At 40.3% G+C, this 20,711-nt stretch overlaps 1 protein-coding gene across 3 annotated transcripts in view; it reads right to left on the bottom strand.

Moving 5' to 3' along the window:
• Positions 1 to 819: 819 nt before the first annotated feature.
• Positions 820 to 20,711, bottom strand: part of pou6f2 (POU class 6 homeobox 2) — a 74,282-nt gene continuing 54,390 nt past the window's right edge. For all 3 annotated transcript variants that reach the window (XM_056363703.1, XM_056363704.1, XM_056363705.1), the window contains 4 exons: positions 15,812 to 16,021; positions 13,712 to 13,865; positions 9,252 to 9,420; positions 820 to 4,371 (listed from right to left, as the gene is read on the bottom strand). In XM_056363703.1, coding sequence (XP_056219678.1) covers positions 3,864 to 4,371; positions 9,252 to 9,420; positions 13,712 to 13,865; positions 15,812 to 16,021 — 1,041 coding nt within the window. In that variant the 3' untranslated portion in view covers positions 820 to 3,863. The remainder of the gene's footprint in view (positions 4,372 to 9,251; positions 9,421 to 13,711; positions 13,866 to 15,811; positions 16,022 to 20,711) is intronic.

The raw sequence follows: 20,711 nt of genomic DNA, 5'->3' as shown, positions 1-20,711 counted from the left end.
TGCAGTTAGTGACGGCGTCTCTGCTAAGTTACTGTCGGCAGGAATTCAGCGTGTTTTTTCCCCTGGATTTAGCAACTTCCTCATTTAGTAATGTAAAGTAAGAAATTGAATTAACAAGACTGAAATAATACAATAATACAATTTAACAAGTAATACATTATAAATGTTATTTTAGTTGAAGTGAAAAAATTCAAAAACCTAATGGTTGTTGCCACTCTGCTAAGCTAGTTACCATTAGCAGTTTAGTTTTTTCTTTTATGATTTAATTTAGCTTGTGTCAAATATAATTATGTGGAATAACAAGCAGAATTGCCAAGATTAAAATCAATAATACAATAATCTGCGGTTAAATTACATTTTAATATGTGATTTGGAGATAGCTTATTAAGAACGCATTTACTGCTACTAGCTAGTTAGCTTCAGCAGGAGTTCATCTGTTTTTTCCATAACATTTGGAGTTAGTTACGTAAATGGAATTACCAAGATTTAAATCAATAATAAATTACTGTACGTCACCGGATACTGTTAATTCATCATAGTTTCCACTTACCTAAGAAAAAAACAAAGCGAAACTGAATTTATTTTTTGCTTTACCGAAGACCAGCCATGGCTATTTACTTTGCTAACATTTATCTATAGCTATCAATTGTAGCTCTTCTGCTTTAGCTATAGCAGTATATATTTGTCTCACAGACATTATGCATTTATTTCTTATAATAATTTTTTATTAGATGGTAAAATAAATGCCAAAAAGTCAGATTCCTGCCTTAACTCAGCTTTGACCAAATATGTACATTCCACTGAAAAGATGACACAAAATTCATGTCAAACAATTGTTTATTACTAATTATGGTACAAATCAATGTGACAGACTTGAAGCTTTTTTTTTTTTTTTTAAGAAATACACAAAGTGCTGCTTAACTGACCAAACAGATATTGCTCTATAGATTAAGTACAGTTTTCAGTCTATAAAAAAAGAAAAAAAGAAAACCAACCTCTGCAGGCTCTTCAGCTTTGGTTTCAAGTTCTTCGACTATTAACAAAACGTCAAACCAGTTTGTCTGTGTTAGTAAAATTTCACAAAAGTATTTAAAGGTGATTAACAAATCATCCTAATTGGGTTAAGAGCAACATTACTGTAATCTCCTTTTCCTCTACATGGGTCTACAGGTCTGTGAAAACAGAGGTGGATGTCACAATGAATGAGAAATAATGCAATACAATAATAAAACAGATGAGCAGAGAGTCACATGTGGCTCAGGAAACCACTTCACAAAAATAAAACAATCATGTGTCACATAATAATAAATAAAACACAAGCCTCCCCCTCCACGTTGAAGGTGAACATCGACGACACAGTGCAGAATAATCATTTGTCTTTTCTGACCTGCTGCTGCTTGTATGGCATTTGTATGATTCTCACAAGAACAAGTACTGAGGTAAACCTTGGATGAACTACTGTACATTTCTTCTCTTCAATTTTTATCTCAGATTTTTAAAGATTGTCAACATCGTGAATCTATTTCTCTGTACAATGTGCATAACTATAGAGCTTTGGTCCAGCATTGAAAAGTTGAACGAAGGCATAACTCCTATCTGTGTCTTCTTTTATTTTTTGGTTTTGGTTACAGCTTTATTGTTAAGCCTCACAACTGATCCACTGCTGCTTTCTCATATATTTATCTGACAGGTGGTGCAGTAATTCTTGGCCCGAGATTTGCCTGAAGTTACATTTTTTTGTTGTTTTTTTTTTTCTCTCTTGGAAACAAAATAAAATCTGTTGGTGTAAATGCAGTAAAAAACATAAGTGAATCTTTTTCATGTGTTTTCTTACATTTTCAGTGTGTATGTGTGTGTGTGTGTGTGTGTGTGTGTTTTCCAGGCAGTGAAGATGAACACAGCAGTGCACAGGGGACTGAAAGACTGAGATAACCAAAGTGACATGGAAGGACAGACATCAAGCCGACACATGATTCTGAATAAATTGCATCAAATTTCACCTCACTTCAAATTAAGTTCACTTGTTCTGAAATCTGACACTTATTTTCAATGTTCACCTCTATTTTTATTTTTTTTCCCCTTTCCCTATGTGTTTTTGTAAGCGCCTGATATTAGTAGTGACCGTGTAGGAGTTTTTTTTTGTTTTTTTTTGCCTGGTATATTGACATTTCTGACAAAGTAATACCACATAAAATCAAAAGTGTCGTATTGTCACGGAGAGTCAATTAATAAACATATCGGTGGACTCAATATTCATTTCTACCCATGCGAATTATGATAAAAATAACCACACATGCATGAGATCTTCAAGAGAATCTGCTGAGATGAACCGTTTTTAAACACTTCAGTGTAGTAGAAATCATTTCAATTAGGAACGCTGATTGTAAACCTTCATCTAGCTGAGAGGAATGCAGAATATAAAGAAAACAACAACAGTTATCTTTGCAGAAAAGCATATTTGAGTTGAAATATTCAGGTTATAAAAACAGCTGAACTGGAATGAGCTCAGTAGTTTGGTCAGTGGCAACAGACAGGCTTCAACCAAACGTTTACTTAGTTTTGGGGCGTAATTAAAGGGTTTATTGTGTAAAAATATGTTATTTTCAGTGATATTAGCAAAATTCAGGTAGCCTATTTCTTTTATTTTTGGGTTGTCTGGTGAAATCTATTTTAGCCAAGTCTGTAAATAATCCGTCTTCACGTTGTTTGAGTTGAAGCATGCATAGGCAAATTTGCTTAAGAGAAAATTCTTCCAACCCATTTTCTATATTGCCACGATAAGAAATGACAGCAGACACTGTTGCAGTGTTTGACAAGACGGTGGTTTTTTTTTTTTTTGTTGTTTTTTTTTGTTAAACTTGACCCACAGAGTAAAACACTTTAGAAAAAGGGGGGAGAAAGCCATGTGAACAAATAAATAAAAAGGTAAAATCTTCCCCAGTCCTTGAGCTGAATGTGTATGTGTTCTTTGGCTATCAGGCTTTGGCAACAGAATGACACAGTAGCTCAAAACAAAGCTGCAGTAGACTCGACAGACACTGAAACCCCTCCTCCTCCTCCTCATCATCATCATCTTCATCATCACGTGACAGTCCTTAATTTACCCTCCCTCTGTCCTCTGAAACAATCTCATGAGATTATTAATAAATACCTGTAAAAGTTGTACAAAGTTACACTGTGACTGAAAATATTTGCAGATGAAACACAAATCAGAGGCAAACAACATTATTATGCAATTGTTTAACAGCAAAGGTATTTTTTTTTTTTTTTTTGTCCAAAAGAGAACTTTATCAGTGTGATTTCAATCTGAAGACAGCATTTTTCTTTTTTTTTGTTTTAGATATTTACATACAAACAATGAAGAAAAAAGTAAGCGAGACAAAGATAAAATGTATACTCAACCTCACACATATAGCTTAGATTTGCCAGTACAAATGTAAAAATTTAGAGCACATTTACATTACAAAATTATTCTTAGTACTCAGATGCAACAGACTTTGGTAAATAGTGTTTTGATTTGGTATGATCTCTTTACTAAATCCCTCCTTGTGGGAACCAAAATTTGGGCGATAGTCTGGTCTGTAAGGCCAGAATCTAAAACTCTTTGAAACAGCACACCATATGTTTTTACATAATTCTCAGATATTAATCTCTTTTTTCTTGTTTTTGGTTTCGCCAAGGTCATTTACATAACTGTGGTAATCACACTGACAACACATAGTTTTTGTTTGCAAACTCATGACTGTCCTTCCAGGTGACTGGGAACATTTTTCAATTCTCATTTCAAGATGAGTTCATCCACCTTTGTTGTTTTTAATGGCTGCCACTTTTCCACTCCACTTTTTCTTCGTCGGAGGGCTCGTTCATTTCGGGAGCTCCTCTAGAGAATCAGTGAGAGGGTCCATTGGTGCAGCCGCGCCAAGTTCGGGCTGTTTCAAACGCTTTATTGTGTTTTTCAAGGCTTGCCTCTTGTTGCAGAACCAGACACGCACCACCTCCCTGTCATAGTTCAGTTTCTCTGCTATTTCCGTCATTTCCTGTCCAGAGGGGTGTGTGTTCTTCTCAAAGTGGCTGTTGAGGATCTCGAGCGCCTGCGGGGTGAAAGAGGTCCTCCGCTTGCGTTTTTTCGAGGGCTCGCTGCCGATAAACTCAGTCAGGTTCTGCATGCCGGATCGGTGGCGGGCTTCAGCCTCGGCCATCCAGCGCTCCAGAACGGGCTTAATCTTCTGGGCGCTTTTAGGGGTGATGTCCAACTTCTCAAACCTGGCAGGATATAAAAGGCCAGGGTTCAGTTTGCCTGTCAGACTGCTACCTATAGTGTTCTCTTGGGCTTCCTGTGGTAGGAAAAAGTGGCTTCTCAGGATGGTGTGTCTGGGGAGAATTGAGAAAAAAGAATCTTACTTAGGTGCCCTGCCAGAACAAGGGATAAGCTGCCTGCCTTTTAGTCTCCTCAACCAGAATGCCACAGGGACTGAGACTAGCATCCAGGTACATGTCCGAGCCAAACTCCTCTGTGTTCTGTACCTGGAAACACCTCAGCTGCAGCAGCTGGAGGTGATGGTTGCCAGTGGTGTGTTAATTTTCTGGAGGAAGCTGTGGTTCTCTGTCCCAAATTGGCAATAGTGGAGCAAGGAGATATTGCCAATGGCTAAAGTCAGGTCCAGTTGAACCAAAAAACATACCAAACATCTAACTAAATGTTTTAAATACTGTACTTCAAAGTTAAATCAACAGAAAAACAAAACAGGAATTACTGTCAAATATCCCATTTCTTTCCCTCAGGTGATAAAAACCAAAAAAAAAAATCCACTAATGCATGCAGTTAAATATGGCACCATCTTTTATTTACAAAAAGAGCTTGAAATATTAATCAAAATGTACATTTAATACATTTTTCAAACTTTCTTTCATCCTCTAACAACCTCTCATTTTATATTTAATAAGAATACATTTACACACTTTAATCCTGAAGGTTTCTGCAACCTTACGGCTGCGTGACACATAATTCTGACTTCACAAAGACTCTGCATTTTATCAAGTCTGAGTAAGAATGCAGAATGAAGCTTTTTCTAAAAAACATTGCTTGTTGGCAGCCCAGTGACTCGGCCAGGTGCTTTTGCCTGATGTATTAACAGGAAGAGTGTGTGGCATGTGAATTAGATATGATGAAGATGACGTTGGGTTTTGAAAGGATAACTCTCATACCTGTAATGTTTGTATTGAGGGAAAGGAATGTGTTTCATGCAAAACGAACGAGACTTACAATTGGGTTTAAATGGTTTTTATGGCGTCTAAAAACAAATGAAGACTCGGTTCATTTGAAGTTGATTCTAATGACTTATTTTAGTAACATCAACATATTTTGGATGAGGATCCATTAAATATGGTGATTACAGATTGTAACTGTGACACTTTGACCATTTGGAAAGTTTTAGTAATATATTTATAAACTGAAGACTTGGTCAAACTGATAACAGTTATCAGTCGGACTATTATTTACAGGATTTGCAGTTGAAATGATAAAACTGATCTGATTGGATGGATTTAAGTCTCTCTTCGGGTTTATGATTTGTTTGTTTTTTTTGTCTTGTCTCGTCTTTCCTTTATAGTCGACATGAGACAGAAAACATTGTAGAAATACACGGAGTGGACAAGCTACAAAAGTCATCAGTTAGACTCTAACCAGTGAATATAGCCGTTACTTAAACTGTCTAGACATTTCATTACAGTAACTGTTTTATGAACGGAGGATATCAGGACTAAATCCACAATCAAAGACCGGATCTTTCCTACTGGAATGAACTCACACGCCCTTTAAAGCTGTAATTGCTGATATTCTTTAATAATACATTAAAATTACTGCGTCTGTGTGCGATTGTGTGAATTTATATGCAATTTGTTCTGATGTGTCTTTTTGCAAAGGCATCTCGATCTCAGAAGTTGAGTCACTTAAGTTGTAAGGCTGAATTTAATCATATATCATGTTTATGTTTTAATAGCTGGTCGTGTACGTCTGCTGATTATCAAGTGATTCACTTATACTGGGCCAAATGTTCGTTTTTAATCATTTACGTAATGAGCACCACAACTTACAGAGTGTATAATGGTGCACTGTTAATAAAATATACATTTCCATCCATGTGAAACACAAATTAGTCAATTATTAAACTAACTACTAAAAAAAACAGCTGGAAATCACATTTAAAGAGCCTTTAAAAACATAATGCTTCCATCAATAGATGGAAAGTTGATTTCTTACAACCGCTGATTTCCACACCTGATTAAATCAATAAATCCGATGTGTTGACTGAATGTCTTTAAGGGACGGGGAGGAGCGTGACGTGTGCGGATGCTTTTAGTGAAATACGTCCTGAAGTGATGGAGAGACAGTGGAGAGCCAGAAGAAAGCTCTGCTCTCTGTGGAACAAACAATGCACACAAGACATTTTTAATGGCGAGGTGAGCTGCTGCTGACAACAACAGTGAGGCCGAGATGCCCATGCATGCATGAACTTCCTCTGTTTCTACACCTCGTTGGTGCATTCCTGCTTGTCGACAGGCGTTATTATTTATAACCCCGTCCTCCTCCTAAACAGTGGAAAGAGGAGAGCTCCATACTGCGGGGAATACATTAGTAAATATGAAGAGTCACCAGAGACAGGACATTTCATGGATCAACAGGAACCGCAGATACTAAAATGAGTTGAGAGCTGCTCAGCTGGGGTATGCACTCCCTCCTCTAGTGCATCAGCACGAGGGAGAAATGGCCCTGAATGCACCTGCAGCCTCTCTGGCTCTTCTTAAAAGAACCTTAGGAGCTCTGCTTATACGTGCTGTATGTTCAGAGCTGAGTTACACTTTGCCTCGGGGTTTACACTCATGAGTCTTAAGCAAATCAGAGAGACCTATCTGAGAGGGATATACTTCACATCAGAGGACTGGAGGATGTGAGCTAAAATCTGTATCCAGATAAACGAGCAGATTCACTTTAACTTGTGATATTTTCATTTTAATATCAGAATTGTGTTTAGAAACATTTTTTGAAAATCAAGTGAAATGCGTCTCTGGCAACTGTCAGGTAGGAATGACGATACAATGATATATTGATCTGTCAGGAGTCAATTCATTTCAACATTAACTATTATTCCGTAACATGTTGATAATATGATATAAAATTAAATATATCAAAAGGTTCATCTTTGACAAATGCTCCGTCACATTCTTAGTTAGCTCTCATTTACATTTTTTCTTAGTTTTTGATTCAGTATTTCCCAGCTTAAATATTACTATTGACTATTAACTAGGGAATAGATTTTGTAGGAAAAATATTTTAAATTCCTCAATGTGAGGTTTCGAAAAAGTTTTGATTTCAGCTGCTGTATCCAAAAAAAATTTGAATCAACCTGATCTTGCAGTGTAAGTAAATTTTGTCTGTAAAAGATTTATAGTGTAAGTGTATGTAATGTAAGGTGAAGGTGGTTTATTGCTGAGCCCTACTTGGGGCCAGTCATGAAATATGTCTTTGTGTTTTTTTAGCTGGTTGTGTTCCTGTTGATTATTTAGTTAAATAATTCTGGTCATGTTTATTTATGCTGGGTCAAATGTATCGTTTTAAAGATTAAACTAATGAGGACAGATAGAGTTTATAATGGTGCACTGAATTCTAAGCAGTGTGACTCATTAATTAAGGCGAGTTATTAATGTTTTCTATCTTAAATCATCTAATTAAAATGATAAATGGGATGATCAGCCTTTAATTTTAATCAAATCATTTCCTTCTGAATATTTTTGTATTCAAATTTGAGCCAAAAGGAGGACAGACTGGCACATCATTGGTTTGATGATGCCCCCCCATGTAATGCCTGTGCCTGTTTAGATAAACTAATAACGATCCTGGAAACAGACTGAGCAATGAAAGGAGACAAGATGGAAGCATCTGTCAGTGTCTGTTCACTGTCTGGGTTCAGAGCCGGAGCCCCTGAGCTACTGTGACGTCCCGTTTCCCCTCAAACTTCATGTCTGTGTTGATGTTAACTAAAGTAAAGCATGTGAAGTTTGCCCCTCTGCTTAAAACATCAGGATGTCATGTCCAATGTCATACAAACAAAAAAAAATCGTCTTAACGGCATGAATAACAGCCCACGAGTGTTTATTTTTGAGGCTAATGGCTTTTAATGTATATTATAAATATTTGAATTATGCCTGGCTGTAAATATTTCATGTGTGATTTCAAGACTTTAAACATTAGTCGGAGAAGGCCGGGCCTCATAAGAACCCCGGCCCCTGCGCTGTTTCACATTTTATCGGACGTTTGATGTTGATGTAATGAAATTTTTAAAAGTGCGTGGCAGCGCTGTGTCACATCAACAGCACCGGTCATCAGCAAAAGCACACGCATTGCAGAGGGACATTAAAATTAATACAGGAATTTCACTGAAAACAGAGGGGACTTCGTGATGCAAAACAGGCAGCGATTGTGCTAAAGTCTGTGTGTGTGTGTTTTTAAGATGCTCAGATGTATTTGACTTTAGAAAAGACATAAAACATTAACTTACATTTGTTGACTCTTTAGTTAATTTTACACAGAAAATAGTTTTTTGTACATTGAGCATAAAAGATTACACTATTTAGTTCTCTTAAAAAATTAATATTGGGACATGATGTAGCCCAATTATTCTGCCTTGAAAGGAAAACGCGGCTCATTTGGCATCTTCATGGAAAATGTTAGTCAAGTGGAACAACAGTAGGGATGAAACACTGATTGTCTGATTGTCTCATGAATATATAATGCACCATTTATGACTAAACTGTCCTCGTGGCAGCAGTAAAACATGGCAATCTTATTAACAGATCATCGCCGTCAAGCTCTCTCATGTTCAGGCGGAGTGAAAGGCAACGGGCCTTAGTAATTATTAAATGCTTTAAGTGCTCCGTGTAATACTTGTGTATGTATTTTGCATAAGTAACACGAGGCTGTCATGTCAGCGGGTGAGAAGGGAGGGAGGGGAGGAAGGGTAAGTACAGACATGAGAGCTTTCGTTTGTCGGGGTGGTGATAGTCAATTATGTATTTTAATATCTTAATAATGTCTGTGAAAACATGGAATGAAAAAGAGATGGACGCTACGAGCACCGCGCAACTCACTGAGGCCGCACAACTTCATCTGCTTCCGTTTGACACAATCAGGACAAACTGATTGGAAATAATGAGCCGTTTATTGTGAGATCTTTTTCTTCTTTGTTTGCCCTTACCTGCAGATGGCAGACTGACTGTACGCCGGCCCCTCGGCGGCGCTGAGCGCCTGGCCCACCTGAGTCTGTGTCAGGCCCAGGGACAGCCGGCGGATCTTGAATGCTTTGGCGAATTCACGGATCTCCTCCAGGTTGACCCCGTCCACCTCGCTGGGGGCGGTCTGCGGGTCTACAATACAACAAACACATCTCATTTTTATTAGCCCTGTGCTCCTCCGTCGCTTGCCTCATTTTCCAGAAGCAACCATTCAGCCATATGTGATCATGATCGCCTCTAAAGAACGGGAAAAAAAAGAAAGGAAAAAAAGTCCTGGTCTGGGTTAGAACTTATTATTTGTCTTTGCCCTCATGCTGTAAACCAGATGTATCTGAAAGATGTTTTGAAGCATAAATTCATCCGAGGTATGAATACAGGCGTGTCATGGCTCTGACTTGCCAGTGTAAATCTTTAATCGCGCACACAAAAGCATATGGACAAAAACACATGCCGCAGAGCTTGTTAATTCAATAGACAGATAGATCTGCAGCAGATAGATACTGTAGTGTTATAGTTTTCTGTATGAATACACATATACTCTGAAGCTGGCCCTCTCAGATAAACATTAAAGAATGTATAAAGACATTATTTCATCCGTCTGACCCTAAGTGAAGACAGTTCAGGCCTCCGAAACCAGCAGCGAGCCTCACACACAAACGATAACCAGCTCCGGTCGGACAGAAACGCTCTTTACACAAAGAGATGCCGTTTGTGAATCTTTGCATTTGAGCAGATCTGAAAAACTTCACAGAAGCATTTTGAAGAATTTCCCTGCTAATAAAAAGTGATTTCACATTGTACATCAATGTCAGGTGCCCTGGCATCCTGCTTACTAAAGCAAAGTTTGTGCCTCTGAATTATTCATCTTGGTCATTATCAATGAATTATTAAAGGAATCCTCCAAGCGTATTTAAGCAAAAATCTATGGGGCTGCCATCTCGTTGTGCCTCATAAGTGACGTGTAGCGTATGCGGCGTGCTCCAGACGTGTGAACACTTGGAAGATGAGGGACTAGAGACTCCACGCCGACTGAAATGGGAGGGATGAGCACTCACAGCTTCGGGTCCCATCATCTCCACATTGATGAGCATCTCTTCATCATTCCCAGTGGAGGCTATTTACTTAGTGCTTGGAAAGACTAATGGTTGTCTGGAGCAGCAACTGGTGTAGCCTCTGGATCCATATTTTTCTTTAGACATTAAGTCACAATCCAAACTTGATTTTCGATTTAAACCTCTTCTAATTTGATTTGAAATAATGATAATAATGGTGGAGTAAAGCTTTTACAAAACAAACAGAATGAAGAGTCAATTTAAAAAACACAGAAACAACGGAGACAAATCAATTTACGCTTTAAGCTTAATAATTACCAGTGTACCAAGTTAAACACCCTCTTTTGTTTGCCGAAAAGGGAAATGAGGAAAAAAATGTTCCCTTCCCTCATGGTATTATGTGCCAGCACTTAATGTCGCACAATGCAGTCAACTTTTAACTGTCTTTAACTTAAAGTAAAATCCTATTTGTTATTCTTTTTGTATAAATGATTATAATCCACCTGAACTTGACTAAATGATGAAGATATTTGCAGCTGAAACCCACCAGTTGTGAGCTACGAGTCTAAAAGTTAGAAATCTGGATATAAATGCTGCCGACTTGTCAACAAACAGGCTGAGCAACAAACAGCAGGCAAGACACAGTTAGCAACTAGCCAGTGAACACAGTGGAGCATTTAGCAGCTAAAGAGCAGCATATTTCCCTCAGGAGTAAGTCGAGTCCAAACACAGAACAGAGCTAAACAAAGATGAATATTGAACCTACATTCATCAGTCGTCCGCAAACACGACTCACAATGAATGATGTAGTAAATGTCTGTAAATACTGGGTGTGTAGATGAGCAGCTTTTACTATATCAACTTAAAAGGTCATATGGTGATGATATGTCAGTGTTGTGTTCGTAACCTGTTTCTGCTGCCCCCCCCCAAATGACCGAAAGGTTCAAGATTGTGTTCATGCAGCTCAGATTGCATTTGCACCTGGCTGAGGTTTGACTGCAATGCGAGACAGACCAACGATGTGATCCGGATGATCTGATTGCAGTCCAGTCACATTGTGTTCTGCGTGCATTTACACCTGCATTAACGTGTGTGTTTTCCTTATCCAGGTCAGATATCCGGATACAGGTTGCGTGTTATTACCAGGTATAAATGAGTGAAAATGCAGCTGAGCAAGGCGTTTTAATGTCTTTAGTTGCAGAGCAGCTGCTCATTGGCAGCCATCAGAGGACTGATCACACCCAGGAAATGAACGCTAAAAAGATTGTTGCTGAAAAACAGCTGATCAGGTGCCTTTCTCCAGATGAATAAAAATAAACATACAAACAACCCTGATACAAAATACTGCTGACATTCGTCTTTATGATTGACATTTCCCATCTGATTATTTCAAATAACAGCAACAGACATTCTCAGCTTTATTAATCTGTTTCTGGCACTGTTTGTGGCTAGTGACGACTCTCATTCTGTCATGGGATTTCTCTTTGCGTATATATATTTGCTGTAAGTGACATTGAGAGGAAGTGATATGGCTCATACTCAGCATAAAACATTAATTCTATTTACCGCAGAACTGAGCCACAATGATTTTGTACAGACTCAAAAATGGTTTATCGGATATTTTCCGAGCTACAAGTAAACATAAACTAAACACAATGTCTACAACAAGTTGATCAATGGCGACTTGTTTTTTATTAAATTCAGTGGCACTGTAGCTGCCTTTGAAATGAGTTTACATGGAGTTTAGCGGAATCGACTCTGACAAATGAAATTTATGTGAATAAAGCTGAGTTTTTAAAGGCAGTAGCTACATGCTGACAGGCTGTGGCCCAGTGATTTATAAGGCTCTGCCAAAGGCCCACGCATTTGGAGAATGAAACTTATGTTCATTATACATTACACATGCCAGTTTGGATCGTCTAATAAACCAAAGATATGACAGTCGGGAAAAATAAAACAATCGTAGGAGGCGGGGATCAGTCAAAAGCTGTCCACACGGAGAGTAACGCAGGTACCGACTCCACATACTGGATCTCCAGCCAGTGCTGTTAAAGGAACAGTTCACCCAAACTACAAAAAGACATTTTTATTCTCTTACCTCTGGTTGTTTCTAGCTAACCAGACAGTTTTGGTTTTATTTGCTCTATCATTTCTGCCACAATCTTAATATGAATTGTGGCACTTAAAACATTCAAAAATCACATTTAAAAAAGCTACATGTCTTTCCAGAAACTGTTCCTGTTACGCTGGATTATACACACAACATAATGCCTTCATTTTCTAAGAGGGACTGTATGTTTGATACAAAGTGGTTAAAATTAAAATCATCTTATCATGTCATTTATGAGTATATTTAAGCCTAAAAGTATTTTTCTCAAACAAGTGAAAAAGGTCTTTCAACTGGTTTCTAATAGAAATCAACTTGTTTCAAGAATTGTCTGGGAATGAGTGTCAGTGTCTTGAGAAGAGAAAAAATAATCATAAGGCCGGTCAATTAAACTTTCTAAAAAGTATTGTAGAGTTGTTTTAAAAAGACATCTGGTGACTGTAAACCCCATGAATAGACCAAAACTAAGAATGAACTGATCCAAATAACAAGTGTTGCCTATGTAACCAAATCTATTACAACACATCAGTGATCCACCCTGTTGCACTGGTTGACATGTTCCTTCATTACCATGAACATAGGCACTTGACTTTATTTTGATTGAATCCTACATATGCCCTCCTGCTGCTGTAAATACTCACTAGAGCACCAAATGTTAATCCGCTGCTGAAAATAGTCCCAAACAAATGCTCTAGTTACTGTTTGGGAAGAGTTTGTTTAAAAAAACTGCAGTGCCCAGCTGTTTTAGGAAATGATTTAATTATTTTTTTTTATTTTTAATGAGACTATATATTTGTGACCTGTTTTAGAGGATTTATGTCTTCAGTAGGAATGAATGAGCTTACCACAGACAGAGTACTGTAAGGATGTCAGAAAATATTGAGAGGTGCACTAATGCATCGTTGGTTTCAGTGCTCTTATGGGATTTGTTGACAGAAACAAAAGTATGATACACTGCCAGTTTGATCTTTTAAGAAAATAAAACTACGAGGAGTCAAATGACAAATCAATCTTGAGAAGGAGACTTTTGCATTTTTGTGTGGGTCATTCAGAGTACTCAGGACAATGAGAGACAAAATGCTCTTTCGACTCTATTATACTGAGGAAGTGTCTGCATGGCTAAATTCTACTAGTGGTATGGTACTAGTGTCCCGGCCCTTTACTGCACACATCCGGTCATATAACAACAATAACAGGGATACGGTTCTTTATTCCGTGTATCTGAAAGCCTGTTGTGTTTTTGTGAGCTGTGTCGGACACTTACTGCTGACTAGCTGCCCCACGCTGAGAGCCGAGGAAGAGGAGGAGGTGGAGGAGGAGGAGGAGGCCTGGTGGAGAGGACTCTGTCTGTGGGGCATGTGTAGCAGGTTGGGCTGAGATGATGCAGGGCCTGTCTGTGCCTGCTGAGCCTGAGGCAGCTGGACACACACGCACACACACACACACGCGCACACACACACACACACACACACACACACACACAACACACAAGCTGATACAACATATCGACAGCGTGTAGTACAGAACAACATCCATTATTTCCTCTGCACATCATCATAATAACCATCATTTATAGTAATCATGTCATTATGGTGATTGAGCTATAGTATTAAATCTAATCAACCAATCAACAGCTATTAATTTAGCCACTTAGCAGCTGAATATAATGAGATTTACCTTGTACCCGATGATGAATAAATGTTAATTACTGCCTGCCGTATTTAGACTGACAGAGCAGAATATAAGGTCAATAGTCTGCTCAATAGGCTGCCGCAGTGGTTTATGTTTCCAGGAGCCATTGAGAGTCTAAAAGGAAGTAGATGCTGGTTCAGCTCAGGCACTCCACTGTCTCTATGAGCTTCATAATAGCTTCTCTGCAGAAATACACTCAGTTTTACAGAAGAGGAACAGCTCATGACAATTAGAGTCCTCTGTCTCGTCATCAGGCGTGTGAAGATGCTAATAATGGCAGCCTGACTCCGAAATAAAAACATGTGGACACAGCAGTCCCCATATCAAACATAATTCATGATCCACAAGCTACGTGCTCTGATGGCGAGAAAACGATGTATTTTCATGTTTTATGCACATTTGAATTGCTTTTACAAGATCAAGATGGTACGTCTTCACTTTTAAAGCTGTCTCCGCCATAAGCTGGGCTGACTTCTCCTCTCCTTCTTTGCTATTAATTATTTTCTCTGTGGCATGTGTTTGTTTGGATGGTGGGGGGTGTCAACAGCGATGCACACACTGTCAGGACTGTTGACAGGCTCGGAGAATTATCTAGCTTCACTTGAAATATTCTAGACTGCAGGCTCTGACAACCGTAAATTATGCCTGTGGAACAATGTGTACATGCAGGCTTTGAAGTGGAGACAAAAGCATAAACATTATTACAAATGCATTAATTCATTCAAGAGTATGATCTGGAGTTTCAGAGAGCCACAATTAGGTGTCCGTCTGCTGAGAGTTCATCCATTCAGCACTGTATGTGCCTCCAATGTGAACTTTTACCCTGTAATTCTGTGCTGACATTGTCATTATCAAGTCAATAACATTTTCATTGTTGTGTGCATGCATCTGGCTCCACACTCGAGCACAGTATAGATCTTCAAATTGGGAGGAGAAAATGTTTGAGTCTGAGTTTCTACACTTACAGTATGAGCTCAAATGTAGTGTGCAAAAAAAAAAAGAAGAAAAAAAAAGAGACAACTTGCGTGTTTGGTGCGCTTTCCTTTAAATCAAAACAAAATACTTGTAGTTCAGGTCAGAGAGGACAAATCATAAGGCTGGAGTGTGTGATTGAAGAAGGAGAGGAGGAGAGAAGGAGAGTGAAACGGAAAGAGGAGGAGAACAGAGGCAGGAGTGTTTGAGTTTTAAGTGGAGTGATGAAAAGTGTTGTTTTGTTTTTTGGGGGGGGAGTTTGGGCTCTGCAGGGGCGCAGCAGTCTCCCTGAGACTAAGTTTGAAAGGTTGGCTGACAAGTGCATTCCAAACATGAATAGGCGCACACACACACACACACACACACACACACACACACACACACACACACACACACACACACACACACTTTGTACCAAAGACGACAATTTTCTAAGTGGAATGATGCAAATGAGCATTATGCATGTTAAAGCGGGAAACATATAAGGTGCTTAGTGTAAACAGACTTGAGTAGCAGTGCTGGATATTTCTTCTATGAATAAACGGAGCTGTAGTCTGACTCCACTAGGTGTTGCTCATTCAACAGTTTTACATTCAGCTCTTGATCATCGTTGGAACATCAGTTTAAGAAATTAATGAGCTGTTTTACCATTTATCTTCCTTTACACATGTGTGCGTTTGTCCGTCGGCGTATATGTTACCTGCTGTCCAGGCTTGATTGGTGACAGTGTGATTCCCTGGGTGTTGATGACAGGCAGGATCTGATTGCCGATCACTGTGGCGATGATCTGGCCTTGAGCGTTGGTCAGAAGCTGAGGTGTAATTGGCTGTACCTGCAGTGCTGGGTTGCCCCCCCCTGATTGGCTGGAGGGCCCTGCAGAGTTGGGCATCAGTGGGATTGTTCCAATTATCTACAAAGGGGGTAGAGAGGAGATGAAATCAGCTGGGCGGTTTTAAAAAGAAGAAGAAGGAACAGAGAGGGTAACGCTACTGGAGGTATCAGTCTCAATGATCTCTGCCGCTGTGAGACGTTTTTTTTTGGGCTTTTTGGATGTGATCAGAAACAAAAGGTGAGTTGGTCATTTCGCTGTGTTATGAGGCTAATCAGAGTACTCTGTTTTTGAGTTGGTCTGTGTGTTATTTGGAGAGAGAAACATGCACAATTGTTCACTGATCATCTGTCACTGAGGTGGTTTTACAGGCAAGAGCAAGTGAAGGCAAAGCAGACTGCTGGGAGCACACTGCAAAGGTCAGCGCTGAATACCTGTGTGTGTGATGGTGCACACCACTGACTGTATTATCCATCACCAGGCCAAGACCGGGATGAGTGTGTGTGTGACTGTGTGTGTGTGTGTGTATGTGTGACTCTGTGTGTGTGTGTGTGTGTGTGTTTGTGCTTAAGTGTCTTTGTCTGTCTCTGCTGAGAAGGAGTGTGGCTGCTGAGAGTCCCCCATTTCACCCCCCCCCCCCCACACACACACACACACACACACACACACACACAGGCAGACAGGAAGAAGTAGAAAGAATGAACAAGAAAAGAAACAATAAGAGGGAGAAAAGAGGTGCATCAGAGAGTGAGACGGGACCCTGTGTTTCTAATTCAACTCTCAGGGTCCCAGGGGTACTTCACCCCTCCTCCATCCCCTTCCATCCCGCTGCTCTCCTCTCCTCTGTCGCTGTAATCAGGAAGGGCAGATCAAAGGGGGCGGCAGAGTGTCACTGCAGCGTTTTAGCTCTCAGAGCTGCCAGAGTGTGGCCAAGAGTGGCGCTTTAGGGGGACTTAGTGCCTCTTCACCATGATGAAGGTTAATGTCATCTGGGGACTGGTTCTGGGCAGCTCCTGAGCAGCCGTTTCTCTGGCCTCCCCGCTGACAGCGCTCCTCCACCAAACCTCATTACAGCAGAGAACAGCTCAACACGGATGAGACGCCCATCATTCTAAATTCTGTTATTTGGCAACTGGGCAAAAAGCTACTTTTGCTAAGACTGCACTGTCTTTGAGTCTTTAAATTTACATTTTAGTCCAAACTTCTACACCTCACCCCAAACCAGCTCAAAACAGCTCTCACGTAGCATTAACTGGGCCTTCTCTGCCTTCGCAGTCTCTCGCCACCACTGATGTGTTTCAGCGCCTGGTCCACCTCCCCTCTCCCCCGTCTCCTTGACATAATAGGGAGGGATCAGTCAGAGATAGGTGGGCCGACAATCTGTAATTCATCCCTGCCACGGCTCATTTGCTTACGTTGCTTCGCATTAGGGGAGAGATAATTTATCTCTCTCTCTGCGCCGGCTTCACAAATTCCCTGTAATGCTCTCCTGCCACTTAGCATATTTTATTGCCCTGCCTGACGCTCGTGTCTCCCGAGTCCCACTGATCCCGCTTTGCATGCCACAGTGGCAGGGAACTTGTTCCGCTCAATTATTCATCGTCATTGGACTAAGTGGTTGTTCTATAAGCATAATAAAAGAGCAGGCAACTGACAGCTTAGCTCTCGTCCCTGTCCCACCAAGCAATGCTTCTCCATCCGAATATCTCAGGCAGATGTTTCATGGCGGTGTCACAAAGATCTTCTTCAGGAAGAGTTCTTAGTGTAGTCATCTGTCTGAGCGTTAGCTTATAGACAGATGGGAAGACTTTATTGTGCAATAACCTAATGGTTATTATGGTAGAGTTTTTATTTCAACATAACTGGGGGAAGGGCATGGAGCCTCAATACAGCACTGAGTGTCGAACAGGTGCAAGAGTTATTGGTCAGATTGTTAGACTTTGTTTTTCTTAATGATATATTTTAAAGAAGTTGCTCGGCTCAGTGTTCCAATCTATTCTTCCAAAACTGCAGTATTCTCAAACAACCAGTAGGAATTTCAGTTACTCTACCGAAGAGCTGCATTTGACGGAGATATCAGTTTTTCTGTCAAAACCCTTGGCTTTGTGTTTCTTAAGGTGCAATTTCAATGAACAAGTCTTTCATAAATAGGCAGCCTTCAGGTCCCTCTTCTCAGTTATCCTCCAGTTTCTCCTCCTTTGTTTGGCTTCCTGCGTTTGCTTTGCGCTCCAGTTTGGCATGTGAGTAAAGTGCCTCTCTCCACCCAGCAGAACTCATTAAGATTATGCTGCTCTTGTTTCCACAGAAATGTCATCTCATCTCTCCAGCCAGGTCAATCTGTGTCTTTAGCCATGGTCGCCAGGCAATATCTCTGCCCATTTTCTCCCCTCCACTGTACATGCGGCGAATTGAGACCCGAGAGGAAAAATGTTTGGAAAGTTTTGGACTCGTGTTAACACACAAGTGCAAAAGAGCTAACATTCAGAGCAAATCAGAGCCTAAAACAAGCGGACTCAAATGATGCGGCGGACGCGAGACATTTCCTGGGTATCCGTTTTTAGACGTTGTACAGAACACTTTTTGTTTTATCTTCTCAAATATACAGATACGGGAGTTTAGTTCATCAATGATTAAATTAGCTGATCAACAGAAACTTAATCTGTAACAGTCCTGATCATGGATTAATCACATAAGTTATTTATCCATCAAAAATATCAAACATCAGCTGGTGGCAGCAGCTCGAATGTGGGGATTTCCTCCTTTTTTGTTTTTTATGTCATTATATGTGTGTGACATCTTTGGATTTTGGAGAGTTAGTTGGACAAAACAAGCAACCTGGGAACTTGTAGGGCTTTGACAGATGAAGTGAATAACGAAAATAATCAATGGTTGCAGATTTACAACTGCAAGGCCAATGGCAGTTTACACTGGGGCTGCACTTGATCTAAGGGCTGGAAGCTCCCATCAACAGGACACGCTTGTGTTGTGGTTCAGCTTCAGCTGCTTTACAAGCTAACTTGCTTAGCAGGTTAACAGTGCATGTGTTCATAACCTGTTGTTCTCTGCATTAGTGCCTTCACTGTCTACCCAGGGGGCTCAAGGCCTTACCAAAGGCTGGGAATGCTGGGAATACAAAGGATGGCTAGCACAGTGGGAGGAGGGGGCTTTCCTACATAAAACTGAGGCACTGAGGTTAATGTAATTTCAGGGAGGGTTACACCTTTCAGCATGTATTGTTCGCTACATGAAATAGCCCTTAATGTCGCTATTTCCACCTCAGTTTTTTTTTTTGGGGGGCTTTTGTGCCTTTATTGGACAGGATAGTAGAGAGAGACAGGAAATTGGGAGGCAGAGGGAGGGGGAATGACACGCAGCAAAGGCTGTCCGTTGCGGGACTTGAACAGGGGCCAACTGCAGCTGGACTGTAGCCTCTACACATGGGGCGCCTGCTTAGACCACTACGCCACACGACGCCCCTCCACCTTAGTTTTTACTCACACATTAAGCTGCAGGAGAAGTCAGAATTAGTACTGAATAGAAGATGTTCATGAAAATGCCACAGATTCATAAATGAAAAAAAAATATGAGGAATGAGAGTAACTTAACAATACTCTGGCTTTTATCCACAGCCTTAATCACTGTTGCAGAGGTGGTGGGGATGAAAGAGCCTCATTGATTCTCCTTGGAGAATAAAAAGGCTTGGGCCAATATAATTAAGGTTTAAAAACATATTGAACTCCAAACGTCCATCAAACTTGGCACTTTTCAAGGTCCCCAGAGCTCTTGCTTATGAAAAAGGTCTTCTAACAGAGTTGTAGAGGAAATTAAGGGGTCAAAGACGGTATACCATGTTTTAATTTCAAGGGAAGATGTTTTAGTAGAGCACCGAGATGATAAAGATTGTTCCAAGTAAATACAACCCTGAATGGATAAAAGCAGTTATCAATTAATATAAACCAAAATTGATAAAAGCTGCTCCTCTGCCTCATGTTTTGTGGTTTTTCCAGGCTCGCATAACTTCTCAGAGCGTGTTTGTTGGACCTCCAGCCTTGTTTGAGGTATGTATTAGCCTGTATAATCTCCTCTGTGTTGAGGGGAAGGGGGAGGCGGGACCTTCTGATAGGGTAGCGCATGTTTCAGAGCCCTCCGTCTGAATAATGCTGTGGAATAATGAGGTGGGGAGCAAAGGCTGTAGCCCAGGGCTTTGACCGTGTCTGTGACCTGATTATGTCAGGCAGTGTCAGCCGCCAAGACACTACAAAAGCACAGAGCATCCCATCAAGTCCATATCCACAGTGATCTGTCCCCAGTGCTCCAGGCACCGTGTGAGCCAGGGAAGTCCATACTGTCTCATTTGCGACGTTTAGCATCAAGCTCTCACACACAGACAACACTTAACAATAAACAGTGAACCGTGGTCACACTGGTGGTACTGAAACACAACTCTGTTAGGTTAAATGTCAAGTATAGAATTCAAAATCAGCTGGTTTTTTTTTTGCATATTCTTTAGTGGTAACAAATAACAACTACTGTTTCGGTTTCACCATATTTTTGTCAACCTTCTGCTATGAAGACTGTGCAAGTGTTAAAAGACGAACAAGGGTTAAGGTAAATAACAGAGTGGCGTGAAAGGGCACATTGTCCATACAATTTTCCTTTAATATGTGCTGTGTGCACCTGCGATAAGATGATTCATTAGATAGGGCCCCACAATGACAAGCATCATCGTTCAAGCCTCTGGCTACTGATGGAACAATTCTGCAGCCACCCT

This window comes from Seriola aureovittata, chromosome 20 (assembly GCF_021018895.1).
Source record: "Seriola aureovittata isolate HTS-2021-v1 ecotype China chromosome 20, ASM2101889v1, whole genome shotgun sequence".
Lineage (NCBI taxonomy): Eukaryota > Metazoa > Chordata > Actinopteri > Carangiformes > Carangidae > Seriola > Seriola aureovittata.
The sequence above is the reverse complement of the archived record's forward strand: the minus strand, read 5'-3'. Positions and strand labels throughout refer to the sequence as shown.